The sequence below is a fragment of the Plodia interpunctella genome, chromosome 20 (assembly GCF_027563975.2).
Source record: "Plodia interpunctella isolate USDA-ARS_2022_Savannah chromosome 20, ilPloInte3.2, whole genome shotgun sequence".
NCBI lineage: Eukaryota > Metazoa > Arthropoda > Insecta > Lepidoptera > Pyralidae > Plodia > Plodia interpunctella.
This window is the reverse complement of record NC_071313.1, coordinates 556,590-582,477: the sequence shown is the minus strand read 5'-3', so window position 1 is coordinate 582,477 and position 25,888 is coordinate 556,590. Positions and strand designations below refer to the sequence as shown.

The 25,888-nt window shown below is 35.9% G+C and overlaps 3 protein-coding genes across 24 annotated transcripts in view; 2 read left to right on the top strand and 1 right to left on the bottom strand.

Moving 5' to 3' along the window:
• The window catches only part of LOC128678839 (facilitated trehalose transporter Tret1-2 homolog), a 38,716-nt gene extending 35,330 nt beyond the window's left edge, over positions 1 to 3,386 (top strand). For all 3 annotated transcript variants that reach the window (XM_053760691.2, XM_053760693.1, XM_053760692.1), the window contains exons 4-5: positions 1,171 to 1,356; positions 1,716 to 3,386. In XM_053760691.2, coding sequence (XP_053616666.1) covers positions 1,171 to 1,356; positions 1,716 to 2,863 — 1,334 coding nt within the window. In that variant the 3' untranslated portion in view covers positions 2,864 to 3,386. The remainder of the gene's footprint in view (positions 1 to 1,170; positions 1,357 to 1,715) is intronic.
• The window catches only part of rg (rugose), a 397,734-nt gene that overhangs the window by 52,889 nt on the left and 318,957 nt on the right, over positions 1 to 25,888 (bottom strand). For all 20 annotated transcript variants that reach the window (XM_053760674.2, XM_053760671.2, XM_053760675.2 and 17 more), the window contains 2 exons: positions 4,921 to 5,038; positions 4,286 to 4,388 (listed from right to left, as the gene is read on the bottom strand). In XM_053760674.2, the coding sequence (XP_053616649.1) occupies positions 4,286 to 4,388; positions 4,921 to 5,038 (221 nt within the window). The remainder of the gene's footprint in view (positions 1 to 4,285; positions 4,389 to 4,920; positions 5,039 to 25,888) is intronic.
• LOC128678840 (protein mab-21) lies at positions 23,161 to 24,720 on the top strand. Its single transcript, XM_053760694.2, has one exon. It carries the CDS (start codon positions 23,250 to 23,252, stop codon positions 24,345 to 24,347), a length of 1,098 nt encoding a protein of 365 aa, XP_053616669.1. The 5' UTR covers positions 23,161 to 23,249; the 3' UTR covers positions 24,348 to 24,720.

Below are 25,888 nucleotides of genomic sequence, written 5' to 3'. Positions count from 1 at the left end.
GAAACAAAATCAGTGTCGGTAATAGAAATGAAACGTGAATGGAGGTGACAACATTTATTTTCACATCTGAAAGCGAGCCAAACGAGAGCTCGACAAAACATCACGTTTTTCAGGTCAATGAATATACTAATAATAGTTCCATACTTACATTCATATCAACAATATACATTACGACAAACAAACGACGAAGAAAAGGCATTAATCCATTTGGTACCATTATTGGAACCGCTGTTTTGAATGACAATGATGAAACGAATAGGTAAATTCTCATAACTATCAATCAACTTAACTCCACATAACCGCGAATTATTGATAATCTTGCTCAAAAGCAAGATACAATTTTACATTTTTACTCAAATCTATATCAACTAAACGAGAGATGAACTCTACAGAAAGTGTTCGATTTAAAAATCAAGTTACAACGGAGCATATACATCTACTCCCTCATACAGTCATACACGCGTTAAATGATGACAATCACACAATCACAGTCGTCACACAAACAGCGATTACAGTGGAAAAACTAACAACCGCTGTTTCATATCATTGTTTACACAGCGTCGAGTGTGTGCTGGTAGATAATGGCTGAGGGTTTAAAGCAGGTGGTTACATTCAATGGCACGTTCTGGGGTCAGGCGGTTATGATTAGCGCACTCAATTTATCAATTCTCTAGTCCATACCCCTATATATCTACTACAACATTAGCATTTACTAAAACGAAAGAATTCCTTGTGTAGACCTCTTGATGAAAATCTGTTGGTCATTAGAAGACACATAGACTTATTAAGACTTTTTTTTAAATCAAAGTATTTCCATAAATAAACCGTACATGAGACGATGAAGTGATGATTATACTAATGCACTTGTCATGGACAATTTCTAATCAAATTCACAGTTCAATTAGATAGATGCAAAGATGAAGATTATACCTTGAAGATGAAATAGGATAATAACATTGCTCCATCCATTCTGGGTACATGTTTAAATGCACTCTTTTTTTGTTCTCATTATGCTGCACATGTTTGCAAATAAATTATGAATCGAATAAAGACAAAAAATGAAAAGTAAAATATAACAAAGACTGATTAATGTATTAGCATGGGATCGATTACTTTTGTTATTTTATCTTTCAAAATATGAAATGAAGAATATCTGAATTGTCATTTCAGCAAGCCTGGGCGTGATCTCAAACCCGGTGGGGGCGTTGCTGGGCGGGATGATGGTGGACGCGGTCGGCAGGCGGCTGCTGCTGCAGAGCATAGTGCTGCCGAATCTGATCGGCTGGCTCGTCATAGCGTTCTCTGAGACTTATGTGTTCTTGTGCGTCGGCCGGTTTATCACCGGGTTCACTATTGGTAAGTTGGTTTCTGATATAATTAAATCTACACAGCTTAACTACGTCTACTATAGAATACTCAAATTATTCACTATTGAATATAGGTTATGTATTGAATATAGGTTAGGTATGTTTGTACTTTCTAAATAGTAATAAATAAATAAGGCTATAAACTAAATCCATTTTGGGCATAGTTTAGGACTAAAATACATGTTAGGTTAACTTTAAAATTAATATTATCTTTAAAGAGCAATTATAGTTAGCTCCTTTTTAGCTATATATCGGTTTAATAAACATATGCAATCAACATCTACTTCTATATAGGATTATATATCTTATCTAATTCAAAAAATAAATTTTCAATGGTTTCAATTCCAGGAATGTCAACAGTCTCTTACATCTACGTGGCAGAAATCACAACCCCTGAGAAACGAGGCGTCCTCAGCGCCTTAGGCCCTGGGCTGGTCTCCACTGGGATCTTCATCGTCTATTCCTTAGGAGCATTCATACACTGGAGGAAAGTCGCTGCCATTTGCGCGGGAGTTTCTCTCCTAACTCCAACTTTAATGTATTTCGCTCCAGAATCACCATTATGGCTAGCCTCTAAAGGGCACATGAAAGACGCTTACAGCGCGATGTTTTGGCTGAGACAAAACAATAGCACCGCTCAGCAAGAATTAATGGAATTCACCAAAGATCGCAAGAGCGGGGAATCCATGACCTTCAAAGAGAAAATGTGCTTATTCAAACGGAGGAGCGTTTTGAAGCCTTTCATCCTCCTAATAGTATTCTTCATCTTCCAAGAGATGTCTGGTATTTACGTGATACTGTATTACGCTGTTGACTTCTTCAAGTCTGTCGGGACCAGTGTTAATGAGTTCACAGCTTCCATTATCGTCGGCGGAGTTAGAGTATTCATGGGGGCAGTCGGTGCGTGTTTAATAAATAGTTTTAGAAGAAAGACATTAGCTGCTACTTCGGGATTATTGTTAGGCATGGCGATGTTAGGAGCAGCTGTTTGTGCCACTGTCAACGGACCACCATTGGTCAAATTAGCTTGCGTACTATTACACGTATCATTCAGTATGGTGGGATTCTTACAGTTACCTTGGATAATGTCCGGAGAGTTATATCCTCAGGATATTAGAGGAGTGATGTCTGGCGCAACATCATGTTGTGCCTACATTCTTATATTCTTTAATATCAAAACTTATCCTCAGTTGGAGAATATGTTGACTTCAAATGGTACTTTATATCTATTCGGTGGCTGTGCTTTGTTAGGTGCTGCGTATTGTTACTGGTTCCTGCCAGAGACCAAAGGGAAGTCCTTAACAGAAATCATGAAGCAATTCGACGAAAGAAAGGATTCAGACGCTGAGGCTGGCTACACAAAAGAGAAAAGATTTAGCATAGAAGGAAAACCAGTACAGAGGAGGCACAGTGCAGGCGCGGCAGTTTCTTTAGAAAAGAATCAAGAAGTCTTCGCTCCCTACTGGGTGCAGGAGAAAGAGATAGAAAAGAAGTAATGTTCCTTATAGTAATTAATAGTTAAAGAGACATTGTACAGTTTGTAATTACTATTGTAAGTTGTGAGTGATTTTTATATAGTTTTTTATAATGTTACATTCCGTAGACATAATTAGTTAGTTTTGTATACAAGGTGACATGTATTAATATTAAATTCAAATTAAGTACAAATGTGCATTGTGATTGCACTGGCCGAGAGTGATATTTTCGCTAGAACAGATTTTACCGTTGATAATTGTACCGCTGCACTTTAGGATTGCACAAACAAACAATGACTTATTGTAGAAAATTAATACATGATACATTTAAAACAATGTGGCAATAAACTTTTAGCTGATATTAAATTATGTTGTATCCTATCATTCAAATAATTATAGTGTTTTAGCAATAATAAAGTGCAACAATTTTTTTTAGCGCAAGGATGCTATAAGTTATTACACAGGGTGACTGAGAGTTCGTTGACTGTCTGTGATGATATAAAACTAATCTATTTGTAATAATAATATAAAGTGTTGTTTTTCAGTTGTATTGTTTTATTTTATATTCGGTTTGCCTTTCTTTCAAATTAATTAAATAATTCAACGTCTAAAAAGTAGGTACGTAAATAGATGAAAACTGGGATCTGGAATTAGAATTGAGATCAAACTGTATCTCCCAGAATAGAAATTCTGGGTAAATTCTAGAATGACGAAGACGTACTTATAATGCTAAGAGCGCGGCCCCATTGCTCAGTTGTGCTCCGTTGTTTTGATATCCGTCGATGGCAACGCAGAAATTGTCAAAACCGCAACCACATCGAAGCCGCAACGTGCCTCGTCAACGCAACGCAACGTAACAATGGTGCCAGGCTTTAACTAATAATAGAAATGGCTACTTACCGGTTGCGCCATCTATTTAATGACAGAGCAAACAAATATGATAAGCAGGTGCAACGTCGATCGATATTAAAACACCATTTAGTCAAATGTGAGTAGGCTGAATAAAGTTTATTTAGTTCACTGTCAAATTTGTAGATGGCAGTATAATGCGTACGATCAATCGAATTGGACTTGTTGAAACTTTTTAAGATTTATATAAAAAAAAAGCCTACCATTTTGAAAATTTCATCACGTTAATAAAATTTTGAAACACAAGTTTCCGCAACAGACAAATATCAACATTTACTTGTTGTCCTATAAAATTAAAATTGTCTGATCAGCTAATCAGACCTGAAAACTAACATTGTTTTTTCACAAGCTGGTCAGTTCACCTGACCGTGTGACGAACTTATTTCATCCATTTTTATTGTATTTTATGTTGATCACATCTGTTAGCAACAGTTATCGGAAGAAATTGGTGTTTACTGATGGTTAAAAGCTGTATAAACATCCAAATATAAGCCGTATCACTACGTAATAGATGATAATATAGTGTACACTGACCTGGTCTGCGGGATGCCGTACTTGATGCCGACGCCAACCCTGGGCAGCGCCTTGATGACTTTCTTCACCGTCGCCTGGTCGGGGAATGCGAAGAATATCGACGCTGGAATGGAGAAACAAATGGTTTTCAGGAAAATGTACACTATCGCTATCACATAGTGTACACTACATACAAAATTACACTACACATTATCGCCGAACTCAGACACCCACGGAAAAATATGAACATTGCGTAGCATGTATGCGAGTTTTTATTTACCGCAATGAAAAACCGCAATGTACGTAATGTAACCGGAAAAGTGTATTGCGATAATGTAAAGCCGACATAATATGCTTATAGTGTCTTTAACTAACTCTCTTAACTTGAGATCTTTAGAAAAAGCCGTAGCTAGGAGAGAGGAAAGAAAATAACTGGCAGTTAATCTGTCGTCTTTTCACCGGTAGCTGACTACCAGCGTTAGCAACAATACCAATATTCCAAGGAGTGTTGACGTCAGGCAGGCGATAGGTTGTGATACACACATAGCCGAATCATCATTTTAAGTGTTAATTATTTTTTACGCTATCCCTGGGCTTAGCGGCGTCACAGCCTTGTATGAAACCGGAAACATGCTAGAATGAAAGAGGTGACTTACTTCTGCTTGCCAGGAACATCTCGACGGCCACATTCTGCAGCAGGTACCGCCTGGAGAAGATGGCGCGAATCTCGCTGAAGTACCATTTGCCGTGGAGGTGTTCGCAGTATTTCAACACCTGGAATCAAAGATAAATTTGTGTTAGTACGTTTCTTTTGCAAGTTTAGGAGTTTAGACGCAATATTTGCAGTAAGTAATTAATGGTTTTAATATAACAATACAAAATTTCAGTTAACAAGGAGTCACTTTTTCATTTAACAAGGAGTAACTGGTGCATGAGGTTGAAAGTATAAGATATTTGAAGTATGTTGTCCTACATAAGAAATTTTATTATGTAGGTACCTAGTTTAAATAAAACAAAGAGAAAATTATAGACAGTTAAATTCATAAGAATATAATAAACAAATTTATTCTAACTGGAATTTTATTGTGTCGTCGAATTAAAAACAGATATAAAACGCTAAAGATGTCACGTGGTCGTAAACCGAAGTACCAGGGTCGTATAGTTCGTTAGTAGTTAAATTTATTTGTACAATAATTTGTGTGTAAATCAGACGACGACTTGTCTCAGCGTCTCGCATTGGTCGGCCCTAAATTATGTTGTTTCGTGGACGGTTTTATTGACTTTCTTTTTTAAGCGCCTCCAAAGAAATGCAGCTGATTCTAAATTCGATGCGCATCGCACGTTCCTTCTTACGTAACTAACTGATCATTAATCTAAATAATATTATAAAAACTAATATGTTCATCGATGTTCTTTTTTTGGTGTACCGTTTTTATATATTTTTATGGTAAAAACTGAAATTATCGCAATTGGTAAAGGGTGTAATGTAAACGTACCTGCTTCAAAATTTGAAAATTACGGTTTAACATTTGAAAATTAAGGTTACAGCTGTACCTCGGGGCTTCGCTCCGTGGGAATTTGTAGGATAAAATGTTATTCCAAGTTATAGTGTACCCATGTACAAAATTTCATAATAATCTGTCTACTAGACCGGTCTAGTAATTTTGCGTGAAAGACTAACAAACATACACACAACCTTACAAACTTTCGTTTGGCAAAAGTACTTTCAATAAACAAATTACAGAGAAACTTAATAGTCGAATAAAAATTTGTTTCAACTCCATGCACGTATTACATGCATTGTAGAAATCGTTTTTCTAGTTGTGTTTTCGGTACCTCTTCGCGAACCCATAAAAGGGAGTGCATCCCGTGAAATCCCATCACGGGAGGGCGGCAACCCTCTGACAAATTGGTCCACAATGAGACGAGACAGACCCTGGGGACCTGGCCGGGGCTGCTTGAGACTATAGGGTTCCCAAAGACACTCATGTGTTTGCACATGAAAATTTATTTATTTGCAAACCTTCCTCAGGAATCACTATATATATTGGTGAAAGCCTTACAAAAATCCACTCGGTAGTTTCAAGAGTTTGCGAACAAACAGACAGACGCAGCAGAGTACTTTGTTTTATAACATGTAGTGATGACAGTGACATGGTGTTTATAGAAAACATAATTCTATATAAATATATATAGAATTATGTTTTCTATTTTCTACCGAAAAATTGATTAGCCAGTGATTTCACTGGCTAATCAATTTTTCGGTAAACAATTTAATAAGGCGTCTGTAAGGATATACTATATTATGTCGAGAGTCTGTCTGTACATAATAAAATTGAGGACAATTTATATCATTTGGAATATTGGACAACCCTGTAGTAACCGGCACCCTCGCATTGCAAAGCACATTGTACTAGTATAATTGCATTTTAGTTTGTTTGGAAAACTTGTGATTTATTACAATGAGGCAATTCAACTGAACTTGTAATTGAACACACGAAATTGTGTTTTAATGGAGCCATATTGCGCTTTCATTTATAATGACGACAGAAAGATAATGATGATTTTGAACTTATTAAGTTAACAGCAGATTTTAACTGTTCAATACTTTCTTCTACAATATTAGCATGCTTCCGTGCGAAGTGGAGACGGAAAAAGTAGGAAAGCGGATCCTGGACTCCAACGCTCATCGGCTAAAGAAGGAACCGGGAGAGAGAGAATTTCTTCTGCAACAATTCTTAACCTTGACATTGACAAAACCATCGTTGGAACGAATGAGCAATAATATTAAAAAGTGAAGTCAGCCATCCTCAATCGAGAAACTTTCTCATAATTCTGAACTTCAAGATGTGTGAACACACACTGACAGCAACACAGTCGAGCCCCCCAATTAACTAATGATATCGGGGCAGGTCCATTCAATAAAACGTCGACAACAATAGAACATTCTTGCTCCCCAAATTTGGCCATTATGTACCAATCAATACAGCACTCGCCCCACGAGTTGCTTGTACGCTAATTACACGATATCTAATAACCCTAATAACCCGGCTCGATGTCGGCTGTGGCCGTGACTTCGTTCGTGTGAAATTTTCGTTTTCTCGCAAGGCACAAATCGACGCAATGACCATATTTCCATGTACCGTCACTTTGAACTTATTGTGAAACGTTTATAATGTTTTCAGTTTGTTTTGTGTGTTATGTTGTTCTCTAAATTTCCCCGGCTATGGAGCATTCCGAAAAATATAATCAGTAAGAAAGGTGTACCACGGGAAGACAAATATCTGTTACCTGATATGTGAAATTAAGGTTGTAACGCCACGCATTATGACCTCTTTAGTCAAATCGCGTGCGCGCTGGCATGATTTTTATTTCTTTCAGTCTAAATTCAAAATTTTAAATTATTGTTCCACTTGATATTTTGAAATCACATTTTGACGCATGCATTACCATAACGATATCGGCACGTACCACACGTACGCTGTAATAATAAAATATATATATAATAAAATATCTTAAATTATTTATAGATCCTTGAAGGGTATGTGTTTTAATATGTTTCGGAAAAGTGTTCTAAATTTTACAGTGATTTAGTTGTAGTACTATAGTTTATATTTTTTTATTTATTTGGTCTGTATTTTATTTATTAATTATATTATTATACAACTGTCTGCCTTTACCTATTCTTACTCCAACCCTACCTGAGATTACCCTACCACCTAACAAGGTAAACTGGGAAGAAAAAAAACGTCCTTGGTATGCATAGGAAGACCACTGGCTGGGAGGGTGGAGGAACGGATTCTCATTTTACGCAGATCTGAGCTCAACTACTGAATTTTTGATGAAATCTGGATTGAGATATGGGGTTATTTTTATCAAGAAAGCCTCTCATGGGTCGGCTGGAAAAAAATTCATTTGAAATAAATATAAAACAAAATCGTTTCCTGCTTTAAAACTACGCAACGGATTTTGATGTGGTTTTTTTAATAGATGGAGTAATTCAAGAGGCGGGTATATGTGTATAATTTATTATGATTTTACCTCAGCGAAGCCAGGGCGGGTCGCTAGTTTGAAATAAGCAGTACCTTTGTACTCACTTTCCTATTTACTGTTTGTCTCTTTCTATCTCTGTGTACACACGAGTATATTGTCAAATAACACAGATCCTATAATTTTTGTATATATTAATAGTTTTAAAATTACATATTGTGTAGTAAATTGTGTAAAAATTTTCCCAGATCAAATCTCTAGAAGGAATTTCGTTACCTGCAAAATGTTTTCCAAGATTGTAGAGAGCATTTATTGCAATTTCTATTTAGAGATTACTTTCAAAAGTTCCCACACCGTCCATCACACACAGATCGCTATTAAGCCTAAGGTATGGTAGATAAAGATAAATATAATGAGAATATTTAGATGATACTCTGCTTATTGTGTCGAGTGGTTTCCGCCCTCAAATAAGGACCACTCCATACACTACTGCGGATGTCGAGCGAGGCGATTAAGGAATAAAAAAATAAAGCAGTTGATAAACTGCTTGCAAAAACAACAATTCCAAAGAGGGCTCACGTCACGCGACTGGTCTTAAAATCACAGCCAAGTTCACAATTTTTAGGTCTATTTTTTTCTAGGGATTCGGTGCGTCACAGCCTGGAATGCAACGGCCAATAGCGAGAAAGAAATAAACAGTACGCCTGTTTCTGGCGAGGCAGAGATTATAGATTTCTATTATTCACACAAACGCAAAGTATCATAATTTTTCAACTTTAATAATGGTTTTTAATTGGCTTATAAAATAACATATTGAGCTTGTAATATATAAATTTCTATCGCAATTCATGCTTCTTAGCGGTCATAAAATGTAACAATTTATAAGAATTCTTTAGCACATGTCTATGTAACACGATAAATGAATTTAAAAATAAAGTTAAACTCGTGGAAACACGTTATTAATAACATTAGGTGGGTACTATAATATCGGTATTATGTGCTTCTTTTATAAATTAATTGAGACACGCTTTTCTTCCATTAAATTCCATACAAGCGAACACTAGTTTCTTTGTTAGACAAATTAAAAAGCCCCAGACTGTCAATATCTATTTTGCTACAATTTTTGAACGGCTGAACCGATTTTGATCAAACATATATAAGAACCTCCAATTAAAATTAGCTATCAAATAAAAAAAAGGCGCATCCAAATCGGTTCACCCGTTGATGAGCTACGGTGCCACGTACACAGACAGATATACACACTTAGCGGTCAAATAAGTTTGACCGCTAAGTGTGTATATCTGTTATTTAAATTTAATATAACAGCCCTCTTTTTGCGTCGGAGGTTAAAAATAAAAACAAATGGAAATCAATTCTACCCAATTTTGCTACATTTAATATGAGTATTAGCGATCAAACTTTAAAGTCCAAATGTCGCCCGAAAAATATGAATTGATTTTTGTTATATTTTGGGAATTACACTTTGGATGCTAAAGTGATTTTTTCATTGATGATTCAAAATCAAAATGTCTATTCAATAATCGTTCCAAATTGGTCGTAAATTTGCTGTTTGTTGAAGATATACTGACTAAAGTCTAAGACTTCTTTTATGATGCTGTTGTTGTTTAAATAAATAAATAAATGACGCAAAAAAGTGGTGCTGGTAAGTTTTATCTGATTACACTTGATGACATGATTTAATGTCCATATAGAGTTGATCTAGTGCTTACAATGTATTTATTCTAGGAGAAATTAAGCGAATTTGAAAAAAAGCACATGTCGGTCACTTTAATAACCTCATAACACGACCAGAAAACACGCATTACGTGTGAAACAATTAGACAACCCTAAGAGCGCAATCTCCCTCTAATGGTACCCGGTCACGGAATATCGTGAGCCTTTGTGATCTAGTCGGGGAGGCTGAGAGCGGCGTGGGATGTGCCACGTGTGATTCTGATTTATATCCTGTCATAATCAAATGGAAAGCAGTAGTAAAGGTACGGCTAAAATGTGAAAAAAAAAACTTTTTTATTTAAAAAAATAAAAGACAGACACTAACCCCTCTGTTCTTAGGGTTTTAGCAATTATTTGGAAAGTAACTGGGAAAATACTAGGTGGAAACCCATCTACGAATATGGTCCTTCCACGATATTATCTTAAGTCCTGTCTGTATCCATAGTACAACGATATAAATTATCTATTTAAACATATTACCATTTTATACATGAAGTAGTACGTTTTGTTTTCAGTCCATTTGATAAAATTTTATTAAAATAGAATTGTTGCTCCCTTTGTTTTTTGCTTATCAAAAGTAATAAAAACCTTGAAACATATTCGGGGGGTGAAATCGGAATAAATTAACTACGTTCACCAGGCGCTCATAAATATGCAGGAGCTGTCAATACGCATGTGACGTCCCATCGGCTCGGGGCTATGGAGATACAACTGATAAAAGGACCAGCGTACTCGTAGATAAAATATTAAATATTGCGCGCAAGCGGTAGATAAAAAATAGAAATTTAGTTGACGCAGAGAAAGAAAGAATGAGAGAAAGAAAACAGTTTATTGCAAAAGACATGTGGCTGTTACGCTCTAGTGTTTAGTCGAGAGCTACTCGAAATATAACTCTCCCACAATTACGAAGGATAAACATAAAAAAAAAATCTGAATTTAAAGAAACTGATATTGTTCAATGTATTTGGCGGGACTAGATATCGGAAAGCGTTTTCGTATATAACGAGTTTTTTACAAGGCACGTCCCTTTTCGTGGATTTAGGGTTAACACTCGAGCAAAGACTTTATTTTCTGTGCCTGTTACCATGAGAAATAAAAGGCTGAGAAATAATAATTAAAAGCTTTAGACACTGTTTACAATTATGATGACGGCATACATTGTTTGTTCTTTGATTCAGCACAATATCATTCTTAGTATGTGCCTTTATTCTGCGAAAAAAACATCAATATCATTAGCTCAGTCAGAGCTTTCTAAATTTCGGCAAAAATCCGGCCCAAACGAACTAAAACTGGTTGAAAAATAAAATAAAAATGAGAGCTGTCAGCCCTACAAAGATGAGCGGCTTGCGCGTCCCAAACCGCGATTGTAATCTCTTGCAGTAAATAACGCGGACGTGACAAGTGCGCCCATTAGCCGGTGACGTCGGGAAACGGCGCGCTCGACAACCCTAGTTCGGCCCTGGCGAATTCTATGTACAGTCGGCAAAATCATAAAACCAAATGACTGGTTGATGACAGTTCGTAGTCGTAAAAGTTATGCCTGATTCCTTTAGGCAACTTGAAAAAATCAAATAATATAAATCAAAATAAATTCTGGATTAGTACAAAGCCAGTGGTTCAATTAAGGATGCTGATGACTGTGCGAAGTGGAAAAGAAAAAGTATTAAAGCGATCCGTTTGGGTAAGCGACAGAGCGTGTTATAATCAAATTTGAGCTATATAGAGTGTCCGTTTGTAAACATTTGCAGTCAAAAATACAATGTTGTTTAGTTGCATTTTTAAGATTCAGTTTGTCTGATTCGTCTAGACAAGGAGTGTAGATAATAAAATAGTAAATTAATCAAATTACGAAATTAAACACTTTGGAATTAAGAACTAAAATTAGTTTTTAGTTACTCAAAAGTCAAACACAGAAGAAATGCCAGTAGTTTGTTTCAGTTAGTTGAAGGTCTGTGAAGAATCTGAATTTGAATCTGATTTGAATTTGAATTTGAGACTGAACGAGAAGACAACGGGACATGCTTGTAAATAAAAGAATACAAAAAGAAATGATTAAATTTGCACGTTTCTACAGACCGTACCAGACAAGGTGTGTCAAAACAGATAGGAAGCATTAATAATGCGTCCGTCGCCACGTGTCGCCCGCTTGTATTAGATAATATTTATATTGTATTAATTCATATTATTTCAACGATGCAGTAATGGCCACCCCTGTATCGCTGACAGTCAAATATATAACTGCTATTTGATAGTCAAATGATACCCGCAGTAACTGAATTCATTGTTTCTGTGACATTGTTTTATTTAAAACAAAGTATAACTCAAGTCATGACTTAATATATAGTAGAGTGAGTATTAGTAAGATATCAATGGAAGAACCTGCATTTAATAAGGTTTTATTTAGTATGTAAGCAATTCATGCATGTTAAGCTTCGTACTTCGTACACGTATAGTCCCTGCAAAGATGAAGTTTTCCACGTCGCGTCGCTTCAATTTCCATGACAATGCATTATTATGATAACCATGACCTGATGGTGCAAGCAGAATCAGTTTCCAACTAGGGAACTCTTCAAAGGTAAAAATGATATATTAATGAAATGTTTTTTTTTTGTCACGCGATCAATGCAACAAGATTTGTCGGTCGACAATAAAAGCTTTGGGGAAGTGTTTTTCTTGTAAAAAACTTTTGTCAAATATTTTCTTTAATGAGCTGTAATTACCTTAATTATACTAATGAGCTTCTCGACCAACGGAAACCCCGCACTTTTGATTTGTATTGATAGACTGCATTATTGTTTATATTTTATTGCATTTCGTGACTTGCTCATCGCTCGACTCGAGCTATATTTCACTGCAGTTAAAACTAATTAAAATAAATAGCAAATTTACAGTATTCATACGGATGAGCAATCTGCTAAGTAATAGAAAAATACTGAAGATTTTGTGTTTGTTTGAACGTGACTATTCTCGGAACTGTGTGACTTGAAAATTATCATTGTTCGTTTAATGATGAAATATGGAAAACGTCTAGGTTTTTAGCTTAGGTAGCTTTCCATTTTTACTGGTAAAAAGGGTAAAAAAATGTGCTGACTTGAAGGTTTGTACCAATGGTCTGTTAAGTAAGGACGCCGAAGACCGTAAAAAGTGGAGAAAAAACGTAGCTGAAGAAGTAACCGGGAAACCGTTAACCTTATATTAAGGACAGTAGTCGGCATCAACTAAAAGCATATTTATTTTTAAGTATTTATTTTCCTATGAACGTATCTTAACATCAAGCTGACATTGCTTTACGTCCCTCCGCGTCAGTATTTATGTCGTGGGAGCCGGGCGAAGCGATTCCGCGAACTCCTCGGGGACAGCTCCTTTGATATCCTGGTACCCTGGTACCGACTGACATTCACCATGTCAATAGCAATATCCTATTAAAAAAGCTGCTTTTTAATTTTAACAAATTCTTGTTGAAATTAAGAATTGTATCAGATTTCCGACTCGTTGATTGATATTTAGATTTCTTAGAAAAATAATAACGACGTAAAAACAATAATTTAAATTTAAATCGTTACTTTGTCATGTCCATGAACAATTAGCAATTGTGAAGCAGATGCAGTTGACAAAAAAGGGAAAAAGAAGTAGGTACGGAACTAAATTTCACCAAGAATATATTAATTTATTTTTTATTATATAGAGTAATAAGATATCTATAATCTAATTGGAGGGTAGAAAAAGAAATGTTTATTCCATAGAAAATTTTCTAAAAAGATTCTTTCAAAATAAATATAAAATATTGGTGTATAATTTTGTCAGCAAGAATGAAGTCTCTATTTGGGCTGATCAAACAAAACATTGAGAGCGCGTCTAATTTACGCTCGCCGGCGGTGGTCGTCAAAGGAAGTCCTAATTAAAACCCCATACGTCACGTCATATGTGAACGCCACCTCTATTAAAGTATTTACAAAACGCCGTACCAGCGGATCTTTGCGGAGAAAGTATTGATTTTTGAAAATATATAAGTTTTACATTGTGTGGAATTTTTGAAATCACTATAATCGATCACCATCGCTATATAGTGCTGAAATTAACCAAATGTCTATTATTCCATTATTAGTCTTGATTATAATCGAGTTTGTAAATCAACAATTTATAATGAGTATTTAATTTTCAGTTATTTTTGATCAAAGATCTAAGCTAATTTTTCATTTGTTTTGATTATGTATGTTAGCTTTTGTTTTTAAAAATAATTTAAATGTATCTAAACAAACAACGTTTTTTAATTAATTAATTTCTATTGACAATGTTAACAAACATCTCGGAGAGTTACTCTAATTTTTGGAAACTCACCTCGAACTCGATTCCGCTAGAATCGAGAATCCTTGGTACCCCACCTACCCCATTTCGCAGTATGTCATCCCGAATGGATAATAAATTCCCTGTCATCGCGGCCCGCGCTATTCCTGGATCTTAAACTTTTTTCCCGGCGTAATGCTCCTTTTCTATCGTGTGTTTATAAATGGTTGTCTTTTCATGCAGAACAGTTTAAATAGAAGATAATTCATATTCTTTAAATCAATTCCTGTGTATATGTAATTGGTAATTGGTTTCCCCGAATCGATTGTTACGGTTTGACCAATTTTTTTATACTATTACAATTGATTTAGAAATAAATACATTTATTAATATAATTTTTATGTTATCTCAGCTTGTGCGTGCATATTATTTTGATAAAGTATGTGTATGATTACGAGAAATTTTATATTTAAAATATATAATAGGAAAATATTTCAGTGTATTGTTGCGTGTTCCACGATACGTTGCATTTAAATGACAACCATTTTCTGAATATTCCTTGACAACTTTACGACAACAGACACAAACACGATATTTACACATCCGTGCAGAATAAATGGATCACCCGGACTATACGAGGATTTTGTACTTAACTCCAGAACTATTTTTGTACAGCAAAATGAATCGTCGTCGTTATAAATCTTTGACAATGCTTTAATTAAAACTTCATAATTCAACTGAATTAGGGTTTTGCAGATAATCCCGATTTAAAAATGGATAAATCTTTTTCAATGGTTATTGTTAACAGATGATACTTGATCGATGTGGATCAATCCATTTAACTCAACATTCATCTTAGTATGTTCGAAAGTATTAAAGAATTTTTATACTCTTTTTGGTGTTGTGCAATAGGTTCCAACAAAGTCTTTCAAGAAGTTGGTGAAATGTTATTAAAAATATATAAAAACAGATCCGCTTTCTCAGACAAACAAATAATAAAACAGTTTGTATAGGAGAGATTTAAATACACAAGTTTAAATACGGCTAACTGGATAGACATATAAATTCAATTGGATATACAAGTAGCATTTTTCTAAAATGTATGCCCATTTCCAAACAATTATACGTCAAACCAAACTTCTCTTTGGAGTCTTTGGTTTAATTAAAACAAGTTATAAATATGACATTACCAAGATGATGAGATGTAACTGAAGCGAAACGAACGCAAATTGTCTCGCAGTGTACCGTGTGTGCGCCAGTGTACCGTGTTGGATAAAGCTGCGCCCGCGTCGATTTGCGTTTGCAATCGCGCGGGAAATTCATACCACGTGACATGACTTGGGGTTGCCAGATAATCAATATCCGACTGATTTATATATGTTTTAATACTAAGCTACTCACAATATTTTAAACCCGGAATTTTGATACACAAGATACCATGGGAGTGAGCTGCTAGTTATTTTGCTCCGAAATAAATATATTTATATAAAACTATGTATTATTTTTTAATCTATACCAACGCCATCGGTTTAAAAATTCAACTAGGTTATTGATCATTTTTTGCCGGTCTCTTTAAAAAGAAGTTCCCAAGATGTTATGTGTTTTTAGTACTATTATGGAAAAGAATAATTTTGGCCCAACTAAAATGATTCTTTGCTATAATTTAATATTTTTCCCTAAAATAATCCTTCTGGACTACAAGGTTAAACTTGTATAATGGTTGAAATTAAAATCAGAACAAACATTTTGTTTTGTCAACAAGTTGGCAACACCACTTTCACCGGAAGTGCACACGTGGTATCGGTTAAAGTGGCGCCAGTGTCGCGAGCAAAAAATAGGAAGTTGACAATTTAAATCTCTGTTCCAATTTGCTTTAAACGACTGCGCGAGCGCATTACTCGGAAACGTCTCGGAAATTATGTTGTGACTTGTGAGAGTAATAAGGCATTGGTGAATATTTTAGGTCAGTACTTAGAACTAATATTAGTTTTAATTTAACCCATCTTTTAAGCAAAACGAAGTTAGCAAGAATAGATAGAGAATAAATTAGATCAATAATATATACATACTAGATGGACCCCGCTACAATATCGGTATAATAAATGCCCCATTCCTCCCAACTTAATCGGAATATCAGGATAAAGTGTACTTTATCTATCTCTATTTTAGGTGTTAGTTTTAGGTCAAACGCGTGTACCATTTTCATCCAATACCGACTTGTAAATTTTGCATGAAGAGTAACAAACATGCATACATTCGTCCTCACAGACTATCCCATTTATGATAATACTGTACGATCAACTAACCAATGCACTTCTCATCCGTCTATTCTAATCCAAATAATAGAAACCTGTGTTTCTAACCAAGAAACTTGCTTCTCTTCAAGGCAAGAGTGAATAGGCATTTTTTCAGCTTGCATGGTAGCTAGACGGTGCTAATAAAGGTCAGTGGTACCATTAATGGTCCTAATACTACGGGATCCCATATTTGCTCCCCATCAGGCTAGATTGTGGTCAAACGCACTCAATTTATTAAATAAAAAAACAAACTGTGTAAAAGCAAAATAGTAGCAGCAACTTCATAGAATTTTGAAAATAGTAATTGAGATGAAACAATTTTGAAATCATGCGGGAATTGAACCCACGCCATGTCTATCCGGGACAGTGCTATTAACCACTGAGCTATCATAGCACATGTCAGTTTTTCTTTTCATCTTTCAGGATTCCAGAATTCTTTCATCTCGTTATTATTTTTAAAATTAAGTTAAAAGCATGTGTGTGACTTGTATAACAAGTTCATTTAAACTTCATACTATCTATCTATCTCCTATCTATATCCCGTTTATCCAGTTTCTATCGCTTCTTACTACCGACGACAAATCTCGAACGCTACAACACTACCGTAACAGCCTAGATAAGAGTGCCGTTTACAACGCCCGTTACAGATAGGAGCGCAGTAAAACTTGTGTGGTGGGCTGTATCTTAACGACCTCTTTGATTGCCGGTGAGAAGTGTCGGTGAACGAATTTCTCGATTAAATGATGATAAGATCATATTATAAATATAATAAATGATTTAGTTACAGTTACAACTATGTGCATGTGTCAAATCTTGGCGAAAATCTGTTTGCTTCGATCTTTCTGCCCGAAAATTTTTCCGTTTTGATGATGATTACGATGATGCACATCACTAATGACGTCACAAATTTGTCTAAACTTAACATATACTTCTAAAGAGCAGACGAAGAATCTCTATTTATCTCTTTCTTAAAAAAGTAAATGCAGGTTCTACAAGATTTCTTGACTTATTAGAATATGTTGAACAGCTTCAACGACCGCAGGAATACAAATGGTCGTGTATCCGATAACAAGGTGTAGTATAGACACAACATGTTAATTAATTAAATAATTAAATCAGCTGTACTATTCTCATGTAAACTAAATAATTTACATATACCAATAAAACAGTGGAGTTATTTCAATTTGTTTGCATAGGAAGTACACGTGGCCTCAACGCTACTTAAAACAAAGGATTCCTATCTGCCCCGTTAGCAAAGCGTAGTTTTAGCGTGAATCAAAGATGTGTTTTTAGGGTTCCGTAGTCCTACAGACAAGAAACGACAAAGTGGTGAAATAAAACCCCTACACGTGAAGTGGGATTTTTTTTTCATCTTATAAGTATGGGGTGTTGTTGGATAGGGCTTTTTATCACGAGTAATAGTCGACCAACTGTATTCTACTATTAGCTGCGCCCCGGGGCTTCGCTTCCGTGGGAATTTCGGGATAAAAAGTAGGTACCCTATGTTTTTTTTTGAGGTTATTTTCTACCCGTGTACCAACTTTCATAACAATCGGTCTAGTAGATATACTAGACCGATTGTTGTGAAATTTGGTAATATGTAAATGCGTGAAGAGGTAATAAACAAACTTAATTTCGCATTTATAATATTGGTTGGGATAAAACTTCGGACAACTGGTGGCATGGTACAAAACTCTCGGTCCAAACTTGTGGTACTGAATCCGAATATGTTATTCATTATTATGAAGACATTTGTTATTGTCATCATTGCTATATCATCCGCCTATTGGACCATCCGAATTTTTTTTTGTATCATCAGTCAATCCACCCACGATTGCTGCACAAACCATTTGGTATTGGAATCTTACAAAGTATGTCATGTCTTCCGTTTCGCTCGTGGCCCTACTGCACTAATGATACGAAAATGCTGAATAAAACGAAGACGAGCGACGTATCCTTATCGCGATCTTTATAATAATTACAACGGACATGCGGACGTCTCAATCGCATGCATCCTCGGATACGGAGCCAATTACCGCGCGCAAGGGACCGAAATACCCAAACGAAAAACGATAAATTAAAAAAAACATGAAGCACAACCCTAGTGATTCTTCACAAAAAACACGCTGCATTCTCAATTGAATTTTAGACACCATGATATAAAGACGAAATTACAATAAATCACGACAATACTTCAGTCGTTATAGAGATGAGGGTGTTTCGAGAATGGGCGGAGTTATCCCCACCATTCTTACACAAGGGTGGGACGCGCTTCAGTCTTTCTGTAGAAGTGGGGGGTGACAGATGGCTGTTCGCGTGATCGCTCATAAAACACGCAGCCAAATTCAATTGCTCATAAATAATATCTCCTCTCTCAGATATTACAAGTGACACAGTACGTGTAAACAGTATATTAAGTAGTGGCTAATAGCGATAACTGTTTCGTTAGATTATTCTAGGTTTGAAATTAACGGATGTAGATTTACGCGTGGAAAACGAAAATTAAACTTGTGACGTTTGGATTTTCGGAAAATTAAATTTGTGAGCGATTTCTGTTGCGATGTAAATAACGGGATTGTTTTTATTTTTCTAGACAGATCAGTGTTAAAGACAGGGTTGCTATTCGCACCATATATACAGAACTGTCACCGTATTTAACCATATGTCCCGTATTTCAATAGATCTGCTATTTTAACAACAGGTCCAAAAACTATGAGCCTTGTTGCCACAAGTCTTATGTGCATGTGTTAAAGTGTGACTTAAAAAAATCACAAAAAAATCTTTTGCCTCTAATGTCCCGTAGTACTGGTTAATTGAAGTTATGCCAACCCTAAAGTCTCGTGAAAATTTCAGGAAATCAATTCCTATCGTATTAAATAATTCAGGAGATAAACTGATTTTAAATTTGGTTAGCTATCGAAATAATGCAGATTCAAAGTCGATGATTTTTCTCAGAAACTACACCTTCAACGGCGCTTTTACGCGTCAATTTAAAAAAAAATACCAAAGCTACAAACTTCTTCAAGATTGACATATTTTTGTCGCGAACAAATTAATATATTGATCTAGGCATATGTTACTCAAATTGTTCGGGTTCAGAAGCTTTTGTAATGCTTCTCAATAATATGACTGTCGCCTAAAAACCTATAATAGTAAGCCCTTCTGGCATGATAGGGACCAACACTGTTCAAATGAGTTTCTCTCGGCATTTCTTCTCAGCAGTGGTCGTTCCGAAATGCCAGTAGTTTGTAGCTTGTGAGAAATTACTATAAATATAAAAATTGACGAGAAAAAATGCCTGTGAAGGTCTAATTTCTGAATAAATTATTTGAATTTGAATTTGATACGATTATATCGCGTAAAATGGTGTACATATGCCCTATTTTAATTTGGGAAATTATTGAATCCTATTCTCAGTATATTGTATATTGGACAAAAAACGCAACCATACGTTAAGATTAAGTACGACTTAGATGGAGCTGGCATCCCGGAATTTCTTTTCAGCGTCGTTCTGAAGGGATAATAGTTTCTAGCTTTAAGAAATATCACATACTTCGTTAATTTGTTAATATGGCCTGAAAAATCTTAAAAGTCTAATTTCTGAACAACGCTTTGACTTTAACATTATAGGGCATTTGACAGTAGTCAATAAGTATTCAATTAAGTAAAATATATCCCAACCTGTATACGTGGACTACGAGACCAGTTACGGTCACTGCGAGGGAATTACAGGTAGCACAGAGGTATGGCCGAGTCCGCCCCGGATATCCGGCGGCGGGCGGGGCGCGTGTCGACGCCATTTTGCGGGAAGCGAGCCTGCGCAATTGCTCTGTTTGGCCCGCAAGTCTTTACAGAATTATATTTATGGCATTTTCTCTAGAATTTTCCAACGCGCTAGAAATACCTTTTTTATTGATCAATATTGAAAAAAATGTTGGTACCTACCTACTTACAGCAACTGTCATTTATATTTCACAATTCGGCAGATTAAATGTTTATTTATAAAATGAAAAAAAGCTCTAGTAAAAAACTAATGTGTCAACATTAGAATTTCTGATAAACGTGTTTCTTGAATATTTTCTAAGAAGTCAGGTCATTGGTTGCTTTATTAATTCGAGGCATACACATTATTCATTAAAGATTTAATGGTTTTATTTGAATCCTGTGAGAAACGCAGCGGGGCAGACATTTCTACGACCAATTTGTTAGTATGGTCACATATTATTTAATAGTTTAGCCAAGGTGAATAACAACTATGCCTACATTGTGAATGTCAGAAAGAACTTTAAAACGTAAAACTGAATAACTAAGCTGTTGGATGGATACATATGTTTGTTATTCTGTCACATGATATTGAAGAGTTTTTGTAATCAGAATTTATAGATATATAAGCTGAAAGTAATTGCGTGAACAAGTGCTTATGTATGTGAACGATATAATAAACGGACATCCAAATGGTTCTTTAGGTTTATTTCCTTTCCCGGCCTCGGTATCACGGTGCTGGTACCAGGATCGCATGAATCGCTAGGAGTGACACGTGGACGTAAATCAAGCAAGCGCGGGCCATCCATCAAGCGTCGCCGCCACATCAATCCAGTGCCCGAAATAGAGCGGGCATGCCTCACATGGAAGAATTCTAAACCGCCGCTGTGTTCCTGGCATACCTTGTTAACGATCACGAAGATTTGTTTGGGAATCGAACGTTGTTAGAAAAGCCTTATTAGGGGTGAACTTTGTTTAAAAACTGTACAACATTTCTATAGATCCTACTCAAATCCAGCAAAGCGTAGCTTTCTATAATTAAACCAAAAGGATAAAATCAATATTAATATTTTTTACGAATGTTTAGAACACAACATAAAAAAGAGAATCTAAGAAAAACACGAGATATTGAAATATTTACGAAAATATCGAACAATGGTCGAGGTCAGCATACTAATCGATTAGAAAACTGTAATTTTCGTGAAGCTAGCAGAAAATGTATAGGCATTTTTTTTGGTATTAATTAGTGAATCCGCAATGATTCCGGCTCTGTGAATAATCCAATTAATTTAATTGAATGATTCACGGCATCGGATTTAGAAATATGATTTCTGCGCAATTAATTTTTTTTTTTTTTGCAAAGTGTTTGCGCTTGTGAAACTTGGCGCTGTAAATAATGAAAATCTGTATGCTAGGAATACAGATTTTCACAAAATTTCAGTATAGGTACCTAGCACTAATTTCCTTTCCTATTTAATGAGTCTAATTTAGTGTTACTAGGTACTTATAGCAATTAATAGGTAAAATAAAAAATAGAATACTGATTTCCAATCGATTATACGAATACGATAAAATATGGTTGAGAAGTTACATGTGAAAGTCTATCAGCATAGTCATTTTAATGTCTTCGTGGATGAATCTTGAATGTTAAGTCCTCGCTCCTTGTGGATGAATAAGGAGAATAGGCCGTGATCCAGCATGAGGACCAACAGCGGACTGGTGGGTTTTAATGACAGCATTATGCAGCAAAGGCCAAAGGCACAACATGTCTTTCAAAGCGCGCTTGAGCTCGAGATAATACCTACATTTTCAATAAAGTCTTTCATTTATGCTTTGACTTCAACAAAAGAGCCTATCACTTTCTGAAAGAGTTGGCTACCCATTGCTGACCTTTGTTGGGTTGCTGATAGTGGTTCATTAACAAAACCTGCATGTGGAATTATTAATGCCCCTGAATGCCTAGACCGACTGTATTATTTATTAGCAAGTTAGATAGTTCAAAAAGAGGAGCCGTGCTTTTAATAAAATTAGAGTCATTAACTTTAACCCAGACGAGAGTTGAATCAAGAGGTTAATTTATAAGTTATTTTTATAACCGCAGTCAACTCCACAATGCGTTATGGGGACATTAAAACCTTTACGATGTGGAACTAACTCCGCCATTAACAACTAGTTTTAAAATTTAGAACATTTCTTTTCTGGTGTCGTTTAGCCTTCGTGATGATTTCGAAAATTTTTACTGTTGTCTAAAAGTCAAAACTCATCATTATTACATGATTCGTTTTCGGTTACAAAATAAGGTTTGTCAGTAGATTTTTCCAATATTTTAAATACTTTTATGAATTTTAAAATTAAAAGAATAAAAATAGCCTTTTTTTCTTTAGAACTACACTTTATCACTCGTACAAGATAGTTTTGGTACAATTATTAGTTTTTTTCCACAAAATAATTATATTTAAAAACAAATTACAACGACACTAAACGTCAAATCAACGAGATATAACAGAAATTAGGCCCTGATCAAATGTATCAATACGCAATTAAGGCGAGATAGCGTTCCGAGAGCGCGTCATTAATGGATCCAAACTTGTACCTAGCTACCGAATTAACGAGCGTAGTCCATAAGCCATCGCGTAATTACTCTGGGATACCTACGGCACCGAGGCGGAGCCACGACGCGATCAATACTCCAACTCCACAGAAAACATCGCTGTCCTTGTCTGTTCCTAGGGTGCTTCGTACGAGAGCGAGCGAGACGCGAAACGATCCTACCAGTGAACAGATTCACCTCCATGGGCGTTCCCTAACGTTCATCGCTCACCGGCCGTAATCCGACATGGCTCAGTCGGGTTCGAATCGCCGGGCGCGCGCGTGCGTACCACCGAGCCATGCTCGCGTAGACACAAAGACAAGCCACCATGCTCGTGCCTCCGGAGATGATGGCGGCCCAATCCAAACTAGTCTACCAGATGAACAAGTACTACAATGAAAGAGTCGCCAATAGAAAGGCGCAGATCGCAAAAACTATACACGAGGTCTGCAGAATCGTTCAAGATGTCCTCAAAGAGGTGGAGTTGCAAGAGCCGAGGTTCATCTCGTCCCTCACGGACTACAACGGCAGATTCGACGGTTTGGAAGTCGTCTCGCCCCATGAATTCGAAATCGTCATTTACTTGAATCAAATGGGGGTCCTCAACTTTGTCGACGACGGGTCTTTGCCGGGCTGCGCCGTACTGAAGCTCAGCGATGGCAGGAAACGCTCTATGTCTCTCTGGGTGGAATTCATCACCGCTTCAGGATATTTATCAGCAAGGAAAATCCGTTCGAGATTCCAAACGTTGGTCGCGCAGGCTTGCGACAAATGTTCCTACAGAGATTGTGTCAAAATGATTGCGGAGACCACTGAAGTGAAATTGCGAATTCGGGAGCGATATATCGTTCAAATTACGCCGGCTTTTAAATGCGCTGGCCTTTGGCCTAGATCAGCTGCTCATTGGCCACTGCCAGCTATACCCTGGCCGCATCCGAACATCGTCGCCGAAGTCAAAACTGAAGGTTTCGATTTGCTATCAAAAGAATGCCTGGCACTACAAGGGAAAAACTCCGCGATGGAAGGCGATGCTTGGGTATTAAGTTTCTTTGAGGCTGAAAATCGTCTACTTCAAGGGGGATGCCGGAGAAAATGTTTAAGTATTCTCAAAACAATACGAGATCGGCATTTAGACCTTCCTGGCAACCCGGTCACATGCTATCACATGAAAACTTTGCTCCTGTATGAATGCGAGAAGCATCCAAGAGAACACGAATGGGACGAGGCTGCTATAGGAGATAGGATCAATGGGATCTTCCTCCAACTGATATCTTCGCTCCAATGCCGTAGATGTCCACATTACTTTCTCCCACACGTAGATCTGTTCAAAGGAAAGTCACCGACGGCCTTGGAAAACGCCGCGAAGCAAGTTTGGAGGCTAACGAGGGAAATGTTGACAAATTCGAGAGCATTTGAAAAATTGTGAGCGCTTCTTCCGTTCTGTGAGCCTAGTAACGTGCAGTGGTTATCCTATTATTTTTATATTCGTCACTGAGTCATTTGTAGTTTAGGAGATGCATTTCTTGTGAGTTGAATCCAATAGGAAGTGTATACGCGAACGTAATGTGACTTGTATGTATGATTTTGTTCTGTGAGTCTCGAAATTCCATTTGGAGCGGACTGACTGTAAGTAGAAGTGATACTACTAATACACTAGGGACTTATATTATTTTGTGATATACTGTAAATAGCTTATTGTTGTACAATTTTAGTGATATATTTAATTTAAAAATATCTTGTATTTATTTGACTGAAATCTTATAAAGTAGGCATAATATCATTAATATAATATTTAGAAAAATAAATAATTTCAAATTATGAATATTTATTTTGATTTCAAGATACCAAAACCAAACAACGCAGAAATATCCTAAATCGGATAGGCCTAAATGGTTACATTCGCAGAAGCGCACAATTAACAATTTAACCGCATTACAGATTACGTCCTGTTTGTCAATGTTAAAGACTAGTGTAGTTATTTTAGGACAATGAATTAATATATAAGGAACTGATTCAGGTTAAAATATTTTTGTAATACCATCATCTCCATATTATCAGAATTTCAAATGCATTAAGTCTTTTTTGCATGTAAACCAAAAGTTATATACGTGATTTCAAATCAATTGTTTATGTAAAGTTTTAATCAATATTATGTGTGAGAGATAAAAGAAAGAATTTCGCTTCTGAATTAACTAGTTCCTCGCGACTTCGTATACGTAGAATTAGTATTCTCGTAGATAGTTGAGCTGAAAGTTTTACTTTTCCTTTATATTTCCACAAACCTTCACAACCTCATAATAAAACATGTAGGCTTGAAAAAAATATATATGAAAAAAACAGCGAATTAGTCCCGAGGGAGGGGCATAAAGGCGGAACAAATTAAAGCGTTCTGTTTAATAATTTTACATCTAATAAAGTAATTAATATATGTTTTTATTTCGCAATATCAATTATTTTATATTCACTTGTGTGAACAATATTCTACTGTTCACACAAGTGTAATGACGCGTACGTCATTCGTACTAGATAGATTCAGTCTTTAAGAAATTCATTTTACAGATGAGTGAGATTCGACTTGATCGTCAGGTCGCTACAAATCATAATGTTTATTGAATTTAAGGTTTAATAGAATTAAACCTTTTGCTACACTCTTAAACCTAGAATGATTTTAACATTCTACTAACAATATGAATTGACAATATTCATCGTGGCAAAATTGAGTTCATCAACATTATTCTACCACAAAACCTGTCAACTTTATTCACAGACTATCCGAAGATAGTGTGAATAAAGTTTGCAGTTTATTGAAAACACATAAAATACCAAAGAAAAATCGCATCAAACACAAACATGAAATCTAACAACACATAAAAGCGAAATACAAGGATTAATAAAAGTCACATATAAAGTAAAATAAGGTTGGATTAATATGCAAAAGAACAAAAGGGGCTCCTAGGAGGAGTATTC

What these genes read in the sequence shown, in the direction of transcription:
- LOC128678840 (XM_053760694.2), top strand. Translation starts at nt 23,250, where the DNA reads ATGCTCGTGCCTCCGGAGATGATGGCGGCCCAATCCAAACTAGTCTAC.